Source organism: Filicampus tigris, chromosome 5 (genome assembly GCF_054856515.1).
Source record: "Filicampus tigris isolate MCC_2025a chromosome 5, RoL_Ftig_1.0, whole genome shotgun sequence".
NCBI lineage: Eukaryota > Metazoa > Chordata > Actinopteri > Syngnathiformes > Syngnathidae > Filicampus > Filicampus tigris.
The window spans coordinates 24,849,526-24,875,682 of record NC_141221.1 but is presented as its reverse complement, the minus strand read 5'-3'; the positions used below and the strand labels follow the sequence as shown (position 1 = coordinate 24,875,682).

Here is a 26,157-nt window from a genome sequence, read left to right as displayed (position 1 = left end):
CTCTCTCTCTCTCATATTAAATGGTGACAAGCATGTACAAGAATTGCTGTAATTAGTTTTTTCATGCACTATCCTGCTCAAACCACAACAGAACTAACGTTACGGTACAAAGTACTGTACACACGAACGTGTTTTTGCAATAGTATCTTATGTATACTCTTCTTCTGTTTCCGTCAATTAACGACATAGTACGGTAGTTTTATGTATGTTTCAGTTTCATCAATTGGATTAAGCGTATTTTGAAGCTGTCTGTTCAGCTGTTGCAAACAATTTTAGTTTACTGCGATAGTGTGTTGGTAGTTTCCCGACAGCCTTTGAAAGCAGCATTGCTACGTTCTCAGCGTCGGATCGTCTGTCTCCCTCCGTGCGCGTTTCCACGTCTCGGGCCATCTCCTGTGATGTCATTGTAAAGGTGGGTGTCAGTGTGCGCGAGAGTCCGGTCCAAAGCCTGCAGTTCACATTAGGGAGTGAAAGTGTTCTGGAAGTCGAACAGGCTTCTGACCGGGCTTCCCTCTCACCGCAGCCTGCTCAACTTGGACTGGTTGCAGACAATAACAAGCAAAGTAAGTTTACCTGACTCTTGAAGTAGACATCTCAATAAGATGCATTCGGGGTTGACAATATCCAAATGCGTCTTCTATTTAACAGCATCTTAACATCTCTGTGTTGCTATACATAACCTAAATCGTCAAATGTTCCACAACTGTTAGGACACATCTTGCATGTGTGTGGAGCTCACTGATTTTTCTGATCACTTACGAAGTATTTGTAACCTTGTCAGCCAAGTGTACTGAAATTAAGATGAAGTCTTTACGTGCATGTGCTTGTGATGATGTTGTTTGTCTCAACGAGTAGGTAAACGATAAAAAAATATTTTTATTACTAGTACCGGTAATCAGGTTTCAATATTTATTTTCGTTCAACATTCATTTGCGAGTCCAATATGGATTATTCAAATGATCTTAGTTCCTTTGAAGACAGATTTAGATCAAGATGAGTATTAACATTAACAGTAATGCAAAAGAGCAGTTGACATTACTATGAAATTAACTTTTGACCCTTCCAACTAATGAATTGAATAGCCTTCCAGAATCATTTGGGACAGTGTCGTATTTGTACATAGAAGTGAAAAGCAGTGTTTCTATTTAGAAGGCAAAAGACAATTCTTTACCTCAAACACAAAAGTGCTGCATGACAATGGACAAAAGAAGTTATGCTCATGTGAACGTTGCAGTATGCATCTGATGTTCTTGGTAGTTTCATTTAAGTATTTGAGTTTCAATAATTTGTTTTAATGTGCTTTTGTGTTCTAAAGAGGAGGTTGGATAGACCGTTCTCTGTACATTTAGGACAAACTGTTTTTTTCCCCACATCATGTTTCAAACTCTTTGGAAGTAGCTTCCATCTGTTCATGTTGTAATGTTGTTTCCCACTTGTGCAACCACTGCCACGTTACAATGAGCGAAGGAGAAACACAGCTGGAAGATTTATGTACATTCTCTTTTAGAATGCAGCTGGTGAACTTTTAAGTAAACTGATTGGTATGTGAAATATGAGGCAATGACATATTAGTTGTTGTTTTTTTGAAATAACCATTCTTTTGCAGTTTTTTCCAACTGTGAACTTTTAGTTTTGTAAGTATTTGACTTAGAAATGATGTATTATCCTCTTAAGGGTAAGGATTTCTGTGGGAGTTTGCATGTGTTGTTTTGCAACTTCTCACAAAGATAATAATTCAGACACTCTTATACAAACACGAAACTCGAGTGGAGTCCAGTTACTCAAGATCCACAGGCCGGATTTGCCCTGATCTGCATAATTTTATTTGTCCCATGAAAGCTTGCCCCCAATTTTTTCTCTCCTTCTGTTGAAAATTGGCCATAAATATTATGATCACAGAATGTCGTGGCAATAATTTAATATGATGGAATGATTATAGAGTTTCCACTTTGTTAAAGGACAAGAAGTCTCACTCAGGCTGCATGCCAAGTCTGCATACAAACATTGTGCAGCTCAGCTTCTAGCTAGGTGATGTAAACAGTAAACTGACATGGTACAAATGCAACTCTGACTGGTATTTAAACACTCTCTTCCAGACTAATTTACATAATATTAATTAAAACCGCTCAAACTGTTAGTGTTGCACTTGACTTCTGCATCCTTTAGTTCGACAAAAGAAGACTTGCTAAAAAGTAACATTTTACACGGTTGATTACTTCTGACACTATTTAATCTTTTTATAGCCAATAATAGTTATTTGATTATTCAATCAAATAATCGAGTTATCGGATGGCGTTGCATTTTTGCTTTTTACTTACAGTACATTAATTTTGAATCAAGATTCACGGAGGAATGGTTATACAAGTGAAGGGCAGCTTAGAGAAGTGGAGCTTAGCACATATGTTTCACACTGTGCCTCACACTAGAGAAGTCCCAGGTTCAAAAATGGCTCAGGCCCTCCTCTGTGGAATCAGGACTGGTTCCCAGCCCAATCACAGCACATATACATTCACGTAACCATTCACACCTATGGGCAAGTCAGAGTCTTAAGTTAAAGGGGAAGTCAACCCAAACTCATATTTTTTTTAAGAATATGCCCTATGCAGGCTCACTAGTTGAAACATGGCATTCTAATTAATATTGTATTTATGGAATGCAGTAAGTATTCTCTCGAAAGGAATCATATTTGCGTTGTCCAATCTTTTCTTATAACGGAATTTCCTTATGTGGGAAATGACTACGATACATGTCCTGTATAAACGTGCAAGTAAGTTAACAAAATACATGTGTAACAAGTTAACAACACAAGCAATATAATAATATCCATCCATCCATTATCGATACCGCTTCTCCTCACAAGGGTCGCGGGGCGTGCTGGAGCCTATCCCAGCTGTCTTCGGGCAGTAGGCGGGGGACATCCTGAATTGGTTGCCAGCCAATCGCAGGGCACACACAGGGAGGCCGGAGGCGGGATTGAACCCACGACCTCTGAACTGTGAGGCGGACGTGCTAACCAGTCGACCACCGTGCCGCCAATATAATAATAATCAACATTTTATTAAACAAAAACTGCACTATAAAGTACAGGTATATGAACAAAATACAGTACAGTATAACAAACATGGTCCAAATACTGTTTAAAAAAATACTGCAACACCAATGCAGTACAGTACTGTACTTAACTAGAGTAAACTGTACTGTATTTTTGTTGACTTTTCTCAGACTTAGGAAAAAATGAGTCTATACTGTACTTAACTAGAGTAAACTGTACTGTATTTTTGTTGACTTTTCTCAGACTTAGGAAAAAATGAGTCTATTTTGAGTTGTTGTGTTGGCTTCATTCTTTGCTGTATGAAAATGTTTGTCTGCGTATCATACAGTTTTGTTGCTGATTGCAAGTAACTGTCCCGTTGATCATGACAGATGTCCGGTGATTCTTGTGCATACAAAAGGACACGTTCATTTATGCCACTGTACTTCGTCCGTCGAGCCGCATGCAATTTCCTTTGAGCAGGCAAACTGCTGGAAACGTACTGAGCCAGAGTCGATTGCTTGTTTTTCAAAGTCTCTTAGATTTGAGTTTTTTCGACTTCAAGTGTCTCCTGGATGTTGTTTACTTTGTGTCCAGCTTCGCTTAATCGGATGCATTTCTCTCTCTTCCACGGTCATTAGCGTTCTTCTTCATTTGGACGCCATGAGCCACAGACGAAAATGTAAATAAATACATTTGAAATCTTTTGCAATTTCAGAAAAACGCATGCCAAAGAAGTAACTTACATGTCGCCGTTTTTTATCCGATAATGCCGGAGCGGTCAAAGTTTTTCCATAGTATTGAGTGGAAACTGCTTGAGTTTGCACTACTGCGGGCTTCGCTATGGCTTCCGGGTTCCGGATACCGGTACTTCGTTGTTAAGAATCGATCGTTAATGTAATATAGTAGTAGAACATTTTATGCATATTTTTTTTCCGAGTGTGGGAATTTCCATTTGACAGAGGTCCGTATACTTGGTGGGAATACTTAATGTATAGCAAAATCCACCTGTCTTTAGCTATCTCCGGGGGCGGCCATTTTATCACTTCTTTTGACTGAAAATGACATCACAGTTGTTCAGGGCTCAGGTAATGACCAATCACAGCTCACCTGTTTTCTGAAGCTGAGCATGATTGGTTGTTATCAGAGCGCTGAGCAACTGTGATGTCAATTTCAGTCGACAGAAGTGACAAAATGGCCGCCCCCTGAGATAGCTAAAACGGGTGCATTTTGCTGCTTAACTCATATTCCATAAACACAATATTAATCAGAATGCCTTGTTTCAACTAGTGGGCCTGCATAGAAGAGATTCTTGAAAAAAATATGTTTGGGTTGACTTCGACTTTAACCAAACATGGAAGGAAGCTTATGCAGCCAGATAAAACCCACAACCTCCAAACTCCACACAGGAGGGTCTAGGCTGATATTCAAAACTGTCCCTCTCGATTGTGAGTCAGGTGTGCAAATCACGAGCTTACACTGCTGCCTCCATAAAAACCTAAATGTGTAATTTCTGCTCACCATTTTGTCTCTTTTAAGACAGCTGCATATCGAATGACGCAACTGGACAACAGCAAACAAAAACAGTTGGCGACTGACGCTCGCCACATGCCAACTTGATTTGACACACTAAAGCAGCATCTACAGTATACAGGCAGTCCTCAAATTACGACGGACCCGACCTACGATGTTTCGACTTCACGGCGCCCGTGCCTCCTCCTCCATTTTTTCCCCAGCAACATAGCGACTACGTTTACCAGCAGTCAATATTCAGGTTAAGGTCAAAATTACGATTTCTGAAACATTCTGAATATCCCGTTTACGTGACTGAGCGGACAGAGTTGCTCTGGCATTTGAGTAACGCACTATGCATGGCATCATGACTCAAATGGACGTCCTTTCCGCTTTTTACTTTAGTTTCAATTGTCAATAAAACACTTGATATTCATGTCATTCATCACCTGAATGAAGCAGCGGGTTTCCTACTTGCTCCAAAAGTGCGTTTTTGTGCTGCTCTCTGAGCTTGTTCACCTCTGCTTGTGCATTTGCGGTGGATTTCGCGCCAAACAATGCACTTCCGCATACAAGCACTTCGTGTACTACAAAGACCAGAATTCCTTGTGTTTGAGCATGCGCAGAGTGTCTCGATCGTGTCTGTTTGTGTGCCGGCAATATCGTTGCCTTTTCGCCCTCCTCTCCTCTTTCTCCATCCACTTCTCAGCAGTAATTCTAAGTACAGTGTCTTATGCTTGTTATTTTAATGTATTTTCGTTTTTTTTTCTCCAAAATATTTGGACGTAAATTTCAATTTTAACGGTGAAATCCGACATACGCGGAAATTCATGTTACCTCGCCAGTGTAGGAACGGAACTCGTTTGTAAAATGAGGACTCCCTGTATTACCTTATTGAACTACAAATAACATACCGCAGCAACTCTGGATGCGATAGCTATAGAGGGAATGCAGAATCCTGTTCACTGTGCAACACCACTGAATTCTTCAGTAGCGCTCAGCTACTCTACGCTACAGCTACAAATCCTCCAGGGTCCTCTGGTGCTGTCCCAGGAGAGACATGTTTTATTCTTTGAAATCTGCTGTGTTGTATGCTAACAAAACTTGTCTTGGATGAATTGCTCCCTTGGTGTAGCTGTCCCCTTTCTGTTTTACACATTATAAAACATCTTTACTGACTTCATCCATAGATAGCTACGTAGCAATTCCTCGCTATTTCTGTGGTGTTCACACACACATACATGTAAGCACACACACAGTACACACAAGCACACACGTTTGCAACAGCAGTGTGTGTGTGTGTAAGTAATAAGGGATAAAAACTGTACTGTGGTTGCACTGTGGTCAAAAAGTAGTAATGGGGAGTGGAGTGAAAAAGAGAGCAGACTTGGGCCAAGCTATAACTGTTTGTATACAGTGCATGAAAATTACAGGATGCAATGTTCCTTTGCTGGGGTCTCTAAGGGTTTAAATACTGTATCTTAAAAAGAAGTATTTGCGTTGATGCAATTGAGCATGTTTCATGTTCATGTTCTTCAACTTTATAATACTGGAAAGCCCTAGTAATTTTCTCATCATCAAGCCTACTGCATTTTCAGAGCAAGAGGGTACTGAAGGTCTCCATTTTTGTTCTCCAAGGTACAACATTTTGTGATGTTGAGGAGTTCACAATGGAACCCCTAGATACAAATGACGTTCATTATTAGAAAAGGTTTACAAATGGTCCAAATGAGCAAAGAGACAATTTCTGTACCTTTATTCTTGTATGGAATGCAGTTTAAAGTCAGAGTAATAATCTAGACCAGGGATGGGAAATTTATCGCACTTTGTGCACTTTAAACCAACTGACAGCGGGCCTTGTGAAGAAAAAAAATCTGGTATTACGTACTTTTGTAATTTTCGACCAGTCTTTTTTCCCCAGGATGCATTGCGGCATGCAGTGTTGGTGGTACAATGTGATTGTACATGTCTTGATACATACATGGTAGACCTTCTGCGTCTTGGCAGGGTCATCATTATCTTGAGATTTTTTACTCTAATGCAGATGAACAGGTGCAAGTGCAACTAGTACTAATTGATATGAATGATGTAATTACAACTTAAAACTGATCAGGTATGGTAGGGTAATACTAATCATTTTTATAATAATGGCCATCCCAAGTCTAGACAGTACTCTTTGTTGGCAAACCTGTACCTTTAGGAACGTATTTGCCTCTAAAGGGGACAAATATATGTATATCCTATGAGACAAATTTGCCAACAAATGGTACAAATTGTAAGGGTCCCAATATGTACCCTGCTACCATAGCGGACCATAGGTGTACCCTTGAGAGTACTGCCCCAGTGTTAAGCCATTGGACCCAGAAAGATACAAATTGAACACCTTTTTTTTCATTATATCTGGGCAGCGGTAGCTCATCTAAACTAAAACTAAAATGCTGTCACTAAAACACGCCGAACACAATTTTGGGGGGATAGGAAAATTGATGAAATTAATGTTAGTTGATTCACTATTTTAGAATGTTTTCCTCTTCTGTACAGTAACTTCTGTGCTCTTCAAGTATGAAATGCATGATCTTCTCTTCCCTTTCAGGTCTGGCCAAAATGTTGCTCATCCAGTACATGTTCTGCTGCAGCCTATTAGTGCTGCTTGGGCTGGTTGCAGCCCAGTATGAGCACCTCGGCTACCCAGCGGGCTACCTGGAGCCAGAGCAGGAGCAGTACTCTGCTCCCCAGCTAATGCCCGACACGCCCAGAATTCAACTCAGGCTGGCAGGAGACAAGAGGAAACACAACGAGGGTCGTGTAGAGGTTTTCTACAACAGCCAGTGGGGAACTGTCTGTGATGACGACTTTTCGATCCACGCTGCACAAGTGGTGTGCCGGGAGCTGGGCTACTTGGAAGCAGTTTCATGGTCGCCATCGTCAAAATATGGGAAAGGAGAAGGTATTTTATGGTGATGCAGTTATTGGAATTTGTTGAAAGTATTCAGAACACATCTTGACTCAAACAATCTTTGCATGTTTTCCATACATTAGTAAAATAAATATAAATCTCAACAAACTAAAGAACTAGGACAAACATTGTCTAGCCCTTTTCCATTCTTGGCTTTTTTTGTGTCATTGGTATCTGAAATTTGGTTTGTGACCAGTTTTCCATGCTTTTCTCAGAACACCTTGAGTAGATTTCTCCTCTGTCAATTCCACAGCTAGAATCCCCTCCACCACCATAGTGGCAGTGACGATTAATCCTTATTTTTTTCCCATTAGGACCCATCTGGTTTGACAATCTCCACTGCACTGGCAAAGAAAAGACTTTGGCTCTATGTCCCTCCAATGGGATTGGTGTTTCGGACTGTAAGCACAGTGAAGATGTAGGCGTGATGTGCAGTGACAAGAGGATCCCGGGATTTAAATTTATCAACATTCTTCCCAATCATGTGGAGGTACGGCTCAAGCGTAATTTAATCACACTTTGTCATGTGTAATATTATTGCACCAGCCTTAGGACCTATTTTTTATGGTTGAGATAATGCAAGCATGTTATGTTACCAATCCCCCTTTTAAAGTAAATGTAATACAATTTGAACAGTTTTTACCGGCCTCTGATTTCAAAAGGAGTTATATTTCAATTTGTTGTGTATATACTGTAATATGAAGTAATCATGCATTTATTTGGATTCACATTCATAACGGCCCTTCAAAGAAAACCATAACTACGATGTGGCCTGCAACAATAATGAGTTTGACACCCCTTATGTAAACTGTATATTATGTAGCCACGTGGGCTCAGGAACACTTCAGACCATTGCAAGTCAACACAATTCATCGCCACATCTACAAATCTACCTTAAAACTGAAAGCCATATATCAGCAACAATCTTCTGTGGAACCGTGCTCATCGGCGATGGACTAAGGCAAAGTGTAAAAGTGTGCTGTGGTCTGACAAGTCCACATTTCAAATTGTTTTTGGAAATTATGGACATCATGTCCTCCAAGCCAAAGAGGAAAGGAACCATCTGCATTATTGTCACCGCAAAGTTCAAAAGCCAGCATCTGTGATGGAATGGTGTGTGTTAATGCACTTACCATGGGTAACTTGGCACCATCAATCGTGAAAGGCACATTCAGGTTTTGGAGCAACATGCAGGTATGCTGCCATCCAAGCAAAGTCTTTTTCAAGGACAACCATGCCTATTGCCGCAAAACAATGCCAAGCAACATTCTGCTTCTTTTACAATGGCATGGCTTCATAGTAATACAGTGTGAGTACTAGCAGCAGTCCTGACCTGTCTCCCATTGAAAATGAGTGGTGCATTATGAAACGCAAAATATGATAACAGAGACCCTGGACTGTTCAGCAACTTAAGTTGTACATCAGACAAGATTGGGAAAGAATTCCACCCACAAAGCTTCAGAAATTAGTGTCCTTATTTCCTAAACGTTTAATGAGTGTTGTTAAAAGGAAAGGTGATTGTACACGGTGGTAAATGTGCCCCTGTGCCAAAAAAAAGTATTAAAGGTTTATAAACATTGCAACCAGGAGCTGGTAGCCAGCTTAAAATAACTGTTTCAGAATTTAACATTTCACTGATTGCAAAGGATATTCTCCAAGTATTAAAAATATAACTATATACATTAAGTATCTAAATAGTTTGCTAGTCTGCTAATATCGCCCACAAAACTCAGTTCACACATCATGATGGCCTAAAAGACCTTCTATAAAGAATGCAGACACATTTCAAGACTCAACAAGGTTACTTTGAGCAAGAATTTGGTCATGAACTGCAGCGTGGAAATAACAGTACTAATAATAGACACAAACAATATAGTTAGAAGTATTGAGAAGAACCAGACCTGGACTGGGTGGCCAATTAGTTGAGACTTGAGATAAAAATTAAATAAATATTTCCATTGGTTTGACCAGCGATGAGGAAATTTGGGACAGAGCAGAAGAGAACTCCCTCTTAAATGAACTGATTTGGAAGAATAAAATACATGCGCAGGTTGCCATTTCTTAGCTTTAAACAGCTCTGCACACTTAAGGTCAATAGCACACTTGGGCTCTCTTGTTTAATTTCCACATCTTTCAGTGAGAGTGGAAAGAAAACTGGTAATTGTTGTGCTGGCACTTGCAACTGTCCAAGTTGGCTGGCTGGACGCTTTAAAGTCCTGCTGATTTCTGGGCTGGACAATAAGCATGAAAGCAATTCCTGCTAAACTCTGTGACATCTTTCTGTTCACTGCTAGGCTTCGTGAATGCACATTCCAAAGTTATGACATCATGCAGTGCTTAGATAACTGAGCAAGGACCGGATCTTGGGCTTCTCATCATGTTAATGCTATTATAGTATTCTTCCTTTGTGGACTATTATACTTTGTTTGCTGCAGTGAGATGTATTTTATATGAATTACCTGAGTAAATACATCAATCTGAAAAGTGCAGAACTTGATATGATGGTTTTCCAAGAGGTCTTGATGTCTGAAGTCAAACTGTGTGGTGAAAGTCTGATTCAGCATTTCTATTATTAAACACATCTGGACCCTATGCCACATTAACTGCACATTGCATTATCATCTGGAAGCGGTATCCTGGTGACCCACCCAGGCACACTCTGATGTGTAATAGTGGTGTAATGATTACACATAGTTGGGAGTTTTTTTGCGATTGGATGATTAGCGTGCTCATAGGGCATGTTGAGAAGCCACCGCCTTCCTAAGTGGCGGTAACCTCAATTCAATGGCCAGCAACCGAGTCAAACACAAAGGAAATACCCAGACAATGAGCTAAGAGGGAACTGAAATGGAATCCTTGCATGCATGTGTTGCTGACCTTTGACTAATGCGGTCAGATTCTTCTGTTTCCGTTCTTCGCCATTTTGATCTTTTGAAATGGAATAGGAGGTGTTGAATCTTGAACATTTGTTAGAATTGGCTATAATGCCACTATACAGAGGTTTCCAGTGTAGTATATTAGACGTGTTTGTCACCGTAAGCTGAACAGTAAACAACTAACTGACACCCAGTGTTGTCCCACTGAGCCCCGACTCTCTGAAATATTTATTTTTCAATCCATGTGTATTTGTATTGCTGCTCCAACATTACACTTGAATCGGCCACTGGGAATTTTATGAGGTCTGACCTGCATCGCTGAGCATACATTCCATTCTATTTCAAAACATCTTCAGCATGTAGAAATTCCAGAGTTTATAAAATGTATTTTGGCACTGCCCACTTGGATGCAGCTCAAGCAGACATTCATTTAGTCTAAAAACACGAACAGTACCAAAAACAGTATATTAGGAGGCTACACATTTCATAAGGAATGGCAACTAATGTTTTGAATGACTAAACACAATCACATGCACACACGTGCGCTCCGACCCCCCCCAAACACACACACGACCCACTTGCGCACGCATGCACACAATGTGACGTGTCAGGTGGTAATAGTCTTTTTGGAGTTGCATTATTTTGTGCATATATTGTTTTATGTTATTGTGATGTGAGGCACAGAATTTTGGCGTGGACGTGGCAAAGTAAAAGTATTTATATACAAAAGTACTAATTACCAGACTTGGGCATTTTACTAAACTTTGCATTCTGGTTGTCGCTTTCCGCCTACAGCCGGGGTACCCTTCCGCTGTCCGTTTATCCAGTCGGAACAAATAGTAATCGCCTATAGGCCGGTCCGTCTATCATTTTAAATGGGCTTCCGTTAGCGTTTCTGCCTACAAACTTGGACAAACTACCACTAACTTAAGTTTCCCCTCTATCGCTTATCGCCTACAAAATGGGCATCCATCATAGGCTGATAGATGGACATCGCATAGGCGGAATGCCCAGCTCTGCTAATCACAATCATTCAACAGATGGTGAATGGCACAAACAAAGTAATAACAGTGAACAGGGCTCAACGCCGCACTGTTAGAGCGCCCACGAAGAGGCATAGGAGGATACCAGACGTTCTGGCGACGTCTCACTGAGGAAGCAGAGCTTAAATACTGAAATACATCAGGCCACACCCAACCCTGGACAAATTAAAGGACCAAAGCAACTGAGAACGGACCATAGCACAACAGTATCCCCCCAAAAAATGAAAAAAGAATTTTTGCGGTGACCCCCCCCCACTTAATGATGATAAGTGGCAATTTGTCATGTCCTACGCTGTTTTTTTTCCCGATAAAGACTTTGCATTGCAACAGAAAAAAAGTTTGAGGAAAAACACATTTGAATTATTAGTTTATTTTGTTTGGCTGCAGCTTTTCTCATCCTCCAACTCCTCTCCTGCGCATACACTTCATAAGAAAATTACACTGAGTCACCTCATGGCTAGTATATAACGCACATTTTCCTCTCTTAGGTCATCCCCCCAAACTCCACACCCCGCCAGCGTAAATTCCACTTTACTCTCTGTAAACTTCCAACTACAGTACGTCCAGTTTTAACTGTTAATTGCTTTGTCAGCCCTCATCATCGCACAGTAATTATGGATTGGCATATGGTTATCTTATCTTTACAAAAAGGTTTCACTCCAGGAATGACAATCTTCATACAGATGTTTTTATAATGTGGGTATTAATTTTTTTCTTAAATTGAGAATTGGTTGGTTCAATGTGAATAAATATCTCACATAGAGCAGAATGTTTATGTGAATGATATCTTGATTTCTATTTTCATTAGAGGTATCAATCATCAAAGATGCTCAGATCATGTTTTGAAGATTAACATAACTGACATTTTGGAACCACATCAGTTTGTCAGCTGGAGACGGACTCATGAAGTTTTATTGAGAGTGGCGAAGACAGAATTGTAATAGTCAAGAAATTAAGAGACAAAAACCTGAATGATCATTTCTTGTTCAGAATGAGAAATCCTGGACCTAATTTTAGACGTATTTTGGAAGTGAAAAAAAGCAGCAATCAGTGCGGTTTTAATTCTTTCATCAAAAATCATGCAGCAGAAGTTTTGCCATGTGAGCCATGTCGTCCTTAACTGGTATGGGAAACAAACACTTCAAAGAGCTGTTTCTTAGTGTTGCATTATGAGTTTTACTAAATCCTTGCTTTGGGGACTAATATTGCAAAATATTGTCTTTTGTGCACTACTATTTCCAGGGATCAGTCCTAAACCATTATGTGCTGCTTTTAGCTAAGTATCATAAAAAACCTTCTTGTTCTCTAAGACCTAAGTCGTTGCTCTGAGCCACACCGAGCTTTGTTTTGGACATTTGCTTGCAGGCAAACAGATGCCTTGACTGATGCTTGCAAGCATAGCAGAGTAGTACGTCGATCATTTTTCTGTACTGCTTATCTTGTTCAGTGTCACTGGGTTGCTGGAGCTTATCTAAAATGACTCAGGGTGAGAGTCCTGGCCAGTCAATCAAAGGAGACGGCATGGTGCATGCGTCAGGGGTGTGACATATGATTTATGTGTTTGTTGTGCCGCCCTGGAGAATTTAAATACTGTATCTGAAGAAGAACAACATACTTCCAGTGAGCATCTATCATTACAAGTATGAGCTTGAATCTGTAAGAGACTAGTGCTAACCACGCTATTATTGAATGATACTACACAGGGCATACTGAATAAGAAAATATACAGCATACATTCAATAAATCTATATTGATTATTATTATGAGGTGTGTCAAAAAAGGACTGGTGTAAAAGAAGTTGTTTCATTACGCCGGCTGGAGTCTTAACGCACTTTCCCAACCGGCACTCCTGAAGGGATTGTCTGGGATCCACTGCAGCTCCATCGTCACGACTATTTCACTGTTGCCCATTTCTTCAAAGTGGTTCCTCTTGATAACCAAACCCCTTGAGTTGGGAAAGAGGAGGTGTGGGTGCGGGGGGAATCATATCATACAGAGCCAGGTCGGGTGAGCAAGGTGCTACTCCAGCATAGCGCTAATCTTCTCAGCCAGGAATTGTTGCATACTTCAGGCATTATGTGGAGACACGTCACGGAAAAGGATTCTTGAGATGTTCTACCGCAAATGTTGCCTCTTCTCATGCACTAAATGAAGCAAACATTTTAAGATCTCTTTGTAGATGTGATCGTTCTGGCCCACATTCAAGGACAAAACTCATAGTTTGTAGTTTGAAATTTAGCCTGTCCTGGGACTTTTCTTACACCCATTGTATGTTAGTATTGTATCAGGAACAGAATCATTTTTACTGGCCAACGCATCAATATGATGATGACTATAGTAGTTCATTTGCCTGACTTCTGTGCAGGTGATGTCATCATATTTCATTCATAAATTTGACTACAGTGTGCATCGAACCCTTTGAATCATTACTGAAACCAGTCATCGAACATATTGTTGTTGTCTTTTATCTATTATATATTGTTAGAATCATCAAACTGACTGCGGCACAGCTTTGGGGGTGGTGGAGGGGTGAGGGTTCACACACGGATGCGTGTCCGCTTCACAGATCTGTGATCTCCCAAGCCAACTTTATATTAGCCACCCATAGAGGTCTGCTTGCAGTTCTTTATAAACGTATTTTGTGGGCCTCAACCTGCTGCAGGACATGAGCAAATCAACGTATTCTTTTATACTATTAGCACGCCTCTCGCACGCTACATTCAAAGCACATGAGAAGAACCGCTTCGAATGGTGGCGACTCAAGTGGGCCGTGTCCACGTCTACCATGCCACAAAATTCCCTTTTTTAAATGATGCGCCCGCTTGCATATGTCTGCGAGAATACTAAAACTTAGTCTAGGCTGCCCCTGCGCAGATTTAGACCGCACCTTGCACAAGACCTGCACTGGGCATGAAAACTAAGCCCGAATCTCAATCTGCATCTTGTTCTGTACCTCCACCATAACTGATTGCGCTCTTCCTCGCAACATGCTCAACCCTTCTGTTGTGTAGTTTTGCATTATAAGAACTAACACGGATTCAAAATATACTTTTGCATCATGCTACATGCACTATAAGGCATGGAAATGGAAAAATGGGAACATGTAGATATTTTAAAAAGTCGTACAGAAATACATGGTTCGACAAAATGAGATAAGCAATACCTCAATTTTCTTTTATGTACGCATTGATGCTATAGTTTCATATGTCACTGAAAAAACAATTTCCTTTCAGGCATTGTCTCTATGTTCTAGTTCACAGTTTGTCAAGGCTATGGGGAAACATCTGTTTCCACTTTGTGAACAAATTAGTTTTTTAAACGGGGTGCTCCAAACTGGGACATTTTAGAACTGTAAAATCGTGAGTTTGTTTTGCATAAACTGTAGACACATAATACATTATGAAGGTACAAATGTTTTTCCCTCAAAATAGCTTCCTATTCTTTTAATCTCCTTCATTTTCACTTTTATAATGTCAAACTGACATAAATGGACCCACGTACAACACAGAGTAACTACATTTGCATTGTGTTGGGGGGTTCGCATTAACAGCATGGCATTTTTTCTGCACGTGAGGTGAGGTGATTTCTGCTGTTTTTGAGAGCTGCTGAAGGCCTCTATTAGAAACACGTGTTCATAAGCTGCGTGCTGTTTTTGCTGGCAAATGTTCATCTGCTGCAAAAATGGTATGTAAGCGCATCACGGTCAAAATAGTGAGACCTAAAATATTGTACTGTTAGGACATTGGGCCACTGTGTTGCTGTAATGTGTAGGAACATTTATAGCCTGGACAGTGACTGAAAGACGATGACCCAAAACTTTAGACACACCTTCTTGTAACATTCTTATAAAACTACAGTGTCCTGCTCAACAATAAACGACAATGCTATGCTGTAATGTACAAATAAAATCTAAAAAATATTAAATTCCACATAAATGTAGTTTTGCCATCTGTGGACTTTGTGTGACAAACATGTAATAAATGTGTGATTATAGAAGCTGGAATGAAGTCTAACTTGAGAATATTAGCTTCTTAACTTAGCTATTTTCACACAAGAAACCTCTAAACCTGACCTCAGCTACCCCCTCACTCATGTGTGTTGAAGAATCTCCAAAAGTATATCGTGAAACATAACTGATTATTGAATGATTGACTTATTTAAGTCATTTGTTTGTTTCCTTAATTTGAACACTTAGTTAAGCATTGTCTTCTTTTTCACTCAACTAAAAAAATAAACATGAAATTAAATATGTTGCCTTGAAACGTATAGTAGTAGAAAAGTGTGTATATATACATATACACATATATATATATATATATATATATATATATATATATATATATATATATATATATATATATATATATACATACATATATGTATAAATATATATAAAACATAATATACAAACTCAAGGGGGTCATAACATTTCCAAGCAAAAGGTATCGGTATCGGCCGATACTACCCTGTATTTACTTGGTATCAGGTCGATATCAAAATTCCCAGTATCGCCCACACCTAGCCTGGAAACCTTGATATATTCATTCATTCATTATCCATACCGCTTATCCTCCCAAGGGTCGCGGGCGTGCTGGAGCCTATCCCAGCTGTCTTTGGGCAGTAGGCGGGGGACACCCTGAATTGGTTGCCAGCCAATCGCAGGGCACACAGAGACAAACATCCGCACTCACAATCACACCTAGGGGCAATTTCGAGAGTCCAATCAACTTACCATGCATGTTTTTTGGAATGTGGGAGGAAACCGGAGTACCTGGAGGAAACCCACGCAGGCACGGGGAGAACATGCAAACTCCACACAGGGAGGCCGGAGCCGGGATCGAACCCACAACCTCTGAACTGTGAGGTGGACGTGCTAACCAGTCGATGGAAGAAATTTCTGAAGTAGAACATTTTGTAAGGACGGACGCATTTTTCATGTAAATGCCCTAATCCGTTCCAAGCCCCCAATATTGAGACATAAATGTTTTATAAAATATAAAACTGCATGAAAACATGTAACAAATACATGTTACAATTAGATTATTGCACAATAAATGAGAGTTGTGCATAATGTAAAAAAACAAAGAATAGAGTAAGTAATAAAAATGATAGTCGTTTACCTTTTATTTGCTGTCCTCATCGCTTTTTGCCCTCTTTGGTTCATGTTCTCTCACAGGAATGTTTTTTGCCTGGCGTTTTGTAAAGAACTGATTTAATAACGTGGCGACTGTAGATACATTACGGTCATAATCTTTGGCGAGATCAACCAAACGCATCCCCCATTCATACTTTTCTTTTATCTCTTGCTTTCTTTGTATGGACAAAAAAAAAGATTTTCTCCTTTTTTTCTTTTCCTCATTTCTAATTCACGTAAAACTATCAGAACACCTCATGGCCCGATCAGCGAATGACGAGGACGCTGCATATACATATATATCACTTTTCTATCTATCTACCTGTCTATCTACGGTACGGTAGAGGTCCCTCTTAGCCAATGGGATGCCAGGAAGATGCTAGGCTATCCAATGGCAGAGCAGCTATGAGTATGTTGCGTTCAGGAAACTCCGGAGCTGCGAGTCACAGCCCATACTCTTAGTAGCAGCCCATACTGCAAGTAGCAGCCCTTTTACCTTGCGTATCCTGAAATTTCTTTCGTAACTAGAGGCAATATTTTCCTGTTGAGGTGTTTCGTAACTTGAACATTTCGTATGAGAGACGTTCGTAAGTAGAGGTACAACTGTATATATATTAATATATATATATACCGTATTTTCATGACCAAAAGGCGCACCGTATTAAAAGGCGCAGTCTCAGTTACGGGTGCTGTTTCTGTATTTAACACATACATAAGGCGCACCGTATTATTTAACAATGTACTCACATAATTTTCAGTCATTAACTATCATCCACAAATTCATCAAAGTCCTCATCTTCGGTGTCCGAAACGAACAGCTGGGCAAGCTCTCCATTAAACACGTCAGGTTCACTTTCGTCATTGTCCGAGTCTCGTTGCCGTGCGGCTCCTCAGAAACGATGCTGGCTTTTGCGAAAGTTCGCACAGCAGTGCAAGCAGACACTTTAGCCCAAGCATCCACAATCCATTAACAAATTGTGGCGTAATTTGCCCGGCGCTGCCTCCCAGTCTTGTGAAGCTGTGTTCGGCGTTCGTCATGCATCGCTCCCACGCCGCTCGCAATTTAACTTTGAACGCCCTATTTACACCGATGTCCAGTGGTTGGAGTTCCTTTTTTAAGCCTCCGGGAATACTGGCAAGCTCGGAGTTCATTTGCTTCACTTGGTTTTTCACAGCGGCTGTGAGACGGGCGCGCATGCAATCACAGATTAACAGCGACTTGCGAAAGACCGGAAAGTGACCTGCATGCAAGACGACGTCACTCCCGTGTTTGCAGAAGTAAATGTGGTCCAGCGTGTCAGGGCATTTATACAGTGAAGCGATTAGGTATGAGGTAGAAATAAATACAGTATTTGGGGAAAATCACCCGCAGTCAGTTACTCTCTCCTTTTTCTCCTCATCCACCCAGCCCTTTTGATTGGCCTTGATGATGACTCTGGCCGGAAACTTTTCCTTAGGCAGCGTCTTCCGCTTAAAATCACCATAAGTGGCAGTTTCTGTCCATTACCATGGCAACCAAGCACAACAGTAAAAGCCAACTTCTCATGCCCCGTTGTGCGTATCGCTACCGTGCTGGTCCCCTTCTTCTCCACAGTGTGGTTCATCGGGATGTCGAAAGTGAGCGGCACCTCATCCATGTTGGTGATGTGGTTTGTCGGCAATCTTTTTACTACAGTAGGAGCAGAAGATGGCCAGCTTTTCCTTGCCATCCGCCTGAAGATGCTGCGCCACGGTGGTCCTTGCCGGGATGTCTAACAATGTGACATGTTGTTGTTGTTGTTATCAGTTACACCAATAGGGGGCAATCAAATTGTTGGCAGCAAATGCTCCCAGTCAAACGCAGCGCTCAACAAAGTCACATAACAATCACAAATATTGGAACTCGGTGCACACATAAGCCGCACCGAATTTTGGAGAACATTTTAGACTTTTAAGTGCGCCTTATAGTCGTGAAAATATGATATATATATATATATATATATACAAACGGCTGATTTGTATAGTACAGACGGCTCCTCTAGCTCCATGCTTTCTCCCGCACTCACTATTTTTCTTCAACATTTGTTTTGATCTATTTGATCTATTTATTTTTAAAACAACAAAACAATAAACCTACCTTTATTATATACAACTTTCACAAATTTAACCACAAAAAAATGGAGCTTCTCCAAATATGTCCCTTTAAACAGGCATTTCAACTTTAAATTAGCTGTTGTGGTTTTGGTGTGGCTGTTCCACAGATTATTGATCTGAGAAATAAATGATTAAAGGTTTCGACGTACCTCCTGCAATGTGCTCACGGACCCCAAGCAATACACGTTAACCTTGCCTGCAAGCTGAATTCTCGCGGTATTTGTAAATTCACTAAACCCCGAGAATCCATCTTGTGCCGGGTCCGCTGATTTCCTCAAAGCCACACCACTGATGGCGCAGACCAATCACAAAGCGTGTGATCGGGGGTGGGATTGCAGCTGTCACGAAAACCGTTCTCGGTTGACAATCGATTTGATTAAAAAAATCAACGTTGTGTTATTTAAGACGCCCTTTGTCCACATCTGTACATTGCAAAAACGACAATTGTCACTCAACACCATGATGCCATCTGTGCCAATCATTGAGATAACAGGATTAAGATGGTCAAAACAAGGTGCATGCAAGTGAAGTCATCCATTGTTGGGATTGGTCAAAACAAAAATTTGATAGGCGTGCACAAGTTGCCGCATCGCACAATCAGTGCAAAATATTGTACTGAATGTCCCCATCTTTTCGGAGCAAATCACATTGGAGCAGTCCCAAATTATTGGCCCAATCCCAATACCCACACTTGTACCCTATGGTCCTCTCTGAAGCGCACATGTATTCGAAGTGCACAAAGGGTTTGAGGGCGCAGGTTGCTAATGTACAAAAATTGCTGAATTGGGACAGTGCGTGTGACGCCAGCGACTTATGCCCCCTGCGTCAGCGAGCATGGCGGCACGGGTTGTTGTTTTGGCAATTTTGCTGCTTATAATTATATTAAAACTTCAAGAAAGTAGTAGTAAAGTAAAACTCAGGCTCGGTCTTACAGTCCATGGGAGCTATCGCTCGATTATTTGGACTATTTGCGACTCCTGCACGATACGCGGCGCATGCGCAGAAGGTTGCTGAGTACGGCTACACTAGGACACTAGGTTAAATGAAGTGTTCTTTATTCTGTAAAATTGCAATTCATCATCACCAGTCTTGGCAATATTATCTATTTTTAACTATAATATAGCAAATAAAAAGTTTGTCGGTAGAATATATTGAGTAACTTATTTTTTAATTATTATCAATTATTTTGGCATTCCTAGCCAGAAGTAGTGATTAAGCGCTGGATATCTCATCCCCCGTGGTGCTGTGGTACTTCGATGAGCTGGAAAGCATTCGGTCACGTCATTTTTTTCCGCTTACAGACCTACTGTTAGTTGGGCCTGTGCAAGTCTGTGGTCTTATAATTTGTATGTATGTGAATCTTAATTGTATTCAAGTAAAGATGCTATGTCTCTTTTGCCTTGTGATTGACTGTCCAGGTTGTACCCCGCCCCTTCGCCCAAAGTCAGCAGGATCACATGTGACCCTGAACGTACTGTATTGAAATGTAGAAAAGGGATTGCTGGCTGGCTTCCTCTGTTCCATTTTCTCCTCACCTCTGAAGTTTCTTAGCATCTTTTGGCGTACGTATACTTTTGCATTGCTACACTGCATTGCAAAAGTTTGAGGGCCCTTCACCTCTTCTTTACATGTCATCCCTCAAATTGCTTTTCCATCTGTGCTAGTTTTCCCCAAAACAAGACACAGGAAAGGCCTCTCTCCCAGGAGAGTGCCGGAACAAAACAAGACACACATGTTTGCAATCTTTTTTTTTTTGGTAGCTGAATGTCTCATATTTTAGGGGCGAGAGGCCACGTGAAAAGTGTCTTATTTCCAGACTGCAAAGGAACTAAGAGAAATCAAATAGAGCGCTTCACATTGTGCAGCCAAAGAATAGGCGCTAACTTCGAGACAAAGTTGAATAGCTGTTGTCGTTTCCGCTTTTCCTTTAAGCTCCCTTGTATGTAGACAATGGGGCTCATTCTCCAACAGTGTGCACGCACAAATCTGTGATTCACCATCAATATGTTCGTACTTCGATATATGCCTACTCTGCAAACAAATTTAGAACCTCATCAGATAACATCACAAATAATGATGCATCAGCTTTTGAAAAAACATCAAACTCACATCTTTTACCCATGATGCACAAAGAATTTAAACTAGTCTAGTATAGTAATAATAATGATTTTAACAATAATAACACATAAAGCCATCTCTGATTAAAATTTGCTGTTGACCAGTGTTATTATGTTTTAATATAATGCATATTCAGAATGAATTCTGATTCATTAATATACGCACAGTGGCGTGAAGAAAATTGGCCGGTAACGCACGTGTGATGAATCCAATCTATTGCTTAACGGGGTCGCAGAGTATGAACATTTCTACTCATTCAATACTGTGAGGTTTGGCAGTGAAGTTGTGTCCCTCTTCAAGAGATGCATTTTAGCCGCCTGTGTTTTGTCATCGCTTGAATTTTAAGCAGCCATTTTGTCTTGGCTCATAAAAATGTCTGCAATTGACTCATGTATTGTGTGTCTGGTAAACACAGACACAAGGCCACAATCACCACATGCCATCTTTATTGTACTTCATATCCTACTACTTTGCACAACTGTATATCCTCTGCACTGTGGATTTAGTTGAAAAAATCCAGTTATGTTTGGCAGGAAATACTGTAGCAGAGGACAGATAGACTGGTGATTTGTAGTTCCCGAATTTCTGGCACTGTCTTGGACTTGTAGGAAAATCCCAATATTTAGAAACGACTTTCTTCATTATTTCATTTACTGTATTATGTATGTGAGAGGAGTCATGAGCATATATGTTAAGCCAACCCAATATATTTCCATATCAAGCAAGCTGAGCTCATGCTCCTAAGCTTACTTTGCAACACAGTGCAAGAATGTGGCTTAGGTGTATGGGAGATAGCAAAATGGTAACTGAAACAGTAAGGGAGGCTCTGCAGGCTTTTTGTCAGTATTTGCATTATTTGCCATGTTTTATAAAACGTGTTGCAATTTGCAACACTTATCAAATATGTTTGGTAGTAGAGAGGTGTTCTTCAACTTTCTTGTTTAGTATGTTCATTTGGTTTGTTCTTTTAAGATTGAGGGACAACATGTATAAGAGAGACAAGTCTAATGCTTTATTTTGTATATTGCTGGTGTCGTGGTTCATTTGTCTTTGTAGGCAGGTTGGGTTCACATGCCACTCAGTGATGCTGCCAATGTGCATGGTGGATGCCCGCCTGTCTTTCTGTGCCGTGTGATTGACTGACTACCAGTCCGGGGTGTAATATCTGTCATTGAAAATTGTAGGATAGATACTTGTTATATTCATCAGAACGGAAAACAGGGTTGAAAGCTTTTTTTCCCCCCATAGTTTAATATAGTCTATTTTGTTCTCCTTTAAAGCATGTTCTATAGTTGGCTCGTCTGCCCAAAATGATGGAAGATTAACAGAAAAATGGAATGTAAAAAAAAATAAAAATGTGTATCCCTCTCCAGTAAGTCCATCACTTTGTTCAGGATTTGAATGTTGACAGACACTCAGTCTCAGTCGTAATCATATCTTTCATTAAAAAACAGGGCATGTCCTTTTTTCCACAGTTTGGAAAGGACCTTTGGCATCTTAATTACAACTAATGCCACAGGTGGGTCTATTTATCTGAATTCCGGTCACCATGGAGAATCTTCAGTTTATGAGCTCATAAAGACAAACACAGTTGCAGGGCATCCAGTTATAGTGCCGCTTTAAGTACAGTAAAAAGGTGTTTCACTTAAAATATGTTTGATCACTACGAGTTGGTCGGTTTTGGGTGGCTTTGAAATGGAGTGTTTTATTGTTTATTATGTAACACACAGAGATGGGCACTTTACCCTATTTTGACGGTCCATCCTGCGTTCGCGACCCGGTTACCCCTCCGTCCTTCTCCCCAAGTCCTTATTCATAAAAAGAATCATCCTCCAACCCCTTCCGTCCTCATCATTTTAAAACACTGCCGTTCTTACATTCCATCGCATTATTTTGCAATAAAATAATTATTGCAAAATAAGGCAAGGTTATTTTTGGAGTAAATGAAAGACTTCCACTTCCGGGTCGTACGGCGGCGCTGACAAAGATTTTTACACTCAAGAGATGTCCCAGTCCCAGACAAGGACATGGAATAATAAGGTACCGTATTTTCCAGGCTACAAACCGCGACTTTTTCCTTAGATTTTGAGCAGTGCGGCTTATAGTCCGGTGCGGCTATTCTGTGGATTTTCCTTCCACCGCTCGGGGCGCTCTAACCGGAATGACAGTACAATTCAATACAATACATTTCCCATTAACTGGATGTGACTGCAGGTGGAGGGGTTCAACAGGTAAGGGCGCCATAGACTAGGTTATTGCATTAGGTGCTGTAATGCTTTGATTTTATGTTTTCCGAGAGGTGCCTGAAGTGCACATGAATGCGATTGGCTGATGTTACGTCTGTTCTGTTGTTTCGATGTGAAATGCTATTGTTGATTTAGCATGTCGTGTGTTAGATTAGCTGACTTTATTAACATAAAACAAGACAGGTGCATATGTAGAATGTAGTAGAACAATAGATGGTGGACTGTCTGGTGGACATTAGCTGACAAACTGAAGCGGCAGTCGGCAGTGAAATGAAGATAAGTACTGTTTATTTTCTCTTGGTTCTCTTCTGTTTTAATCAGCAACGTTGCTGCAGTGTTAAAAGGCACAGGAAAGAATGTGCTCAGGTACATACATGTATATTTACAGTTCATAATCGTTCTGTAAATGCAGTAAATATAAACGTTTTCAACATAGATAGGTACGGCTTATATAAAGGTGCGGCTTATTAAATTTTTTCCCAAAATGTTCTAAAAATAGAGTGGGTGCGGCTCATATAAACGGTGTGGCTCATAGCCCAGAAAATACGGTATGTAAATGTCAACAGTTAGTAAGTTAACAAAACAAAATTGCTATGCCAGATTACACACACTAGACAGGCTTGGCGTGTTTCTGTCAGTCAATTAAATGGGGTCCTAATTCCTGTGGCATTACCCATGGTATTACGTGTTGAACCACTAGAGGGCAGACTACACTCTAAAAACAGTTGGGTTAAAAATAACACAATTTTAGGTCAAAAATGAACCGATCCACAAGTTGGGTCAATTTGACCCCACTCTCTTGGTTGTTTTTACAGAAAACAACCCAAAAAATGGGCTGTTTTGTACAAAACAATGCAACAAAGTGGGTCAAATTGACTCAATTTGTGATCGGTCCATTTTTGACCCAAAATTGTGTTATTTTTAACCCAACTCTTTTTAGAGCGTATGCTTGTGCAATGTCAATCTACAGGAACCCACATCAAAAATGTTGTGTTAGCAATTAATGAAGGCAGATCCGTGGTATCACAGAAGAGAACAGTGGTCTTGCTTTTTAAAATAACCCAACACAGCACGTTTGCGGGTACTTGACCCGATTAGGGATGAATAGAGGGACGGATGAATAGAGGGATGGACGAAAACCTACTTCAGTCCTTGCTAAGTCCGTCCTTTTTAAAAGACTTCTCCGTTCCATCCCCGGGACGGAATGCCCATCTTTGGAAACACACAAGGCAAGGTTAGATCCATTCATCCATTTTCTATCCACATTGTCCACATTAGGATCGCGGTTGAGTTCGAGCCGAGCTCAGCAGACTTTGGGTGACTCAATTGGATGCAACTCAATACAGGAAGGCGGGGGGTGAAATTCAAATCCCTAACCTCAGAACTGCAGGGCAGATTTTTTTAAACCAATATTTAATTTCATTCCATGCTCTCTGGGTTTAATGTGGAAATAAGCATTCTGTTAATTTGTTGATGTTTCTTCTTTCATGTCTGTTTCATGTTCCTTCCAGAACCTTGATATTCAAGTTGAGGATGTGCGCATTCGGGCCATTTTGTCATCACTCCGCAAGCGGATCCCTGTGACAGAGGGCTACGTGGAGGTAAAGGATGGCGGTAAATGGAAGCAGATCTGTAACACGGACTGGAGCCACTTCAACAGCAGAGTCATCTGTGGCATGTTTGGCTTCCCTGCGGAGAGGAAATACAATGCCAGAGTCTACAAGTGAGTATTTATGTGTTGTGTTAGGATTGGATTCTGTCCAATGCAGGTGTAACAACCGGATAAATCCTGGTTATTTCTATAACAATTCATGGTTTTGAAATATGCTGTCTTTTTGGAAGAATAATACAACCACCAAACATCCACCATTAATGTGACCTATAACTTGTGCCTATAATTACCCCAAATAAATTTCAAGTGTGCTAGTGTGCTTTTCATGGCCTTGGTTTCGTTGGACAGTTAGGTAAATCAGATATTTTCAATCAGCCAGTACTTGTCAGAAATGTCTATAGCTCCTTTAATGTTGCTTTCGGCCTCATGGCAGCCTCCCTGACCAGTTTTCTTCTCCTGTTTTTATCAGTTTTGGAGGGATATCCAGTTCTTCGCAATAACATAGTTGTGCCATATTTTCTCCAGAGATATGCAGACTTCTTATATCCACCGTATTATCGGTAAATAACCATTCACATTCACAACTATGGACAATTAGGAGAGTTAAATTAAGCTATGCATCGCTGACGTCGGGCCAAAACTTTGGACTGCCAAATGGTCACATTTCAGGAGACCCCAAAAATGGCAAGTTTGTTCAACCATTAGCATTGCATCCTGAAAGAGAGGAAGCCTTTTCAACACTTTAGATTGGTCAAATTTTGTAAAAATAAAGTGGAGTAGTATAGATTTTTGAAGAAATATGAAATTAACCAAAATGTGACTCATGACGTTTTGGCCCGACGGCAGTGACATGTTTTTTCTCCTGTCCCTGAATAAAAGCAATCGATGCTGTCTGGCATGTATCTTGTGTGTCACGCCAGATGCTGGCGCTGACACCATCACACATATCGTCGCTGTCGGGCGGAATCCTCATAGTGTCAAAATGACAACTTTACAGTAGGTCAAAAAAATGCCAGCTTGTTTGAGTTTGCAGGCACTGCTTTGCTCAAGTTGTATTATACCTTATATTGCTATTGCACACTCACGTCATCATAATACTACCTAAAAATTCATTAAAATGCTCATTTAACACAGGCATTGATTAAGAGAGTACAAACATCAAGCCGACGGCAGCCGGGCACTTCAAAGTCTGCGATCGCGTGAAGCCCCCATTGAAAACGTCACAAACGCCTTCTTAAAATTCTAGAGCCATGAGTGATGCAATAAATAAAACAATCAACCAATTAACCCCGTCTATTAAGTGGATGTTATTAAATCAGTGGATATTATTATGAAATGTGGGCGGGCGGCACGGTGGCTCACAGTGCAGTGGTCATGGGTTTGAATCCGGCACCTTCCTTCCTGTGTGGAGTTTGCATGTTCTCGCCGTGCATGTGTGGGTTTTTTCTGAGTACTCCAGTTTCCTCTTACTTTCCAAAAATATGCATGGTAGGTTA

General features: G+C 40.6%; 1 protein-coding gene across 1 annotated transcript in view; it reads left to right on the top strand.

Annotated features, from left to right (window-relative positions):
- The first annotated feature begins 308 nt into the window (after positions 1–308).
- The window catches only part of loxl2b (lysyl oxidase-like 2b), a 46,000-nt gene continuing 20,151 nt past the window's right edge, over positions 309–26,157 (top strand). Inside the window, exons 1-5 of the mRNA XM_086031581.1 lie at positions 309–412; positions 524–563; positions 7,137–7,490; positions 7,814–7,989; positions 24,561–24,772. Coding sequence (XP_085887707.1) covers positions 7,148–7,490; positions 7,814–7,989; positions 24,561–24,772 — 731 coding nt within the window. The 5' untranslated portion in view covers positions 309–412; positions 524–563; positions 7,137–7,147. The remainder of the gene's footprint in view (positions 413–523; positions 564–7,136; positions 7,491–7,813; positions 7,990–24,560; positions 24,773–26,157) is intronic.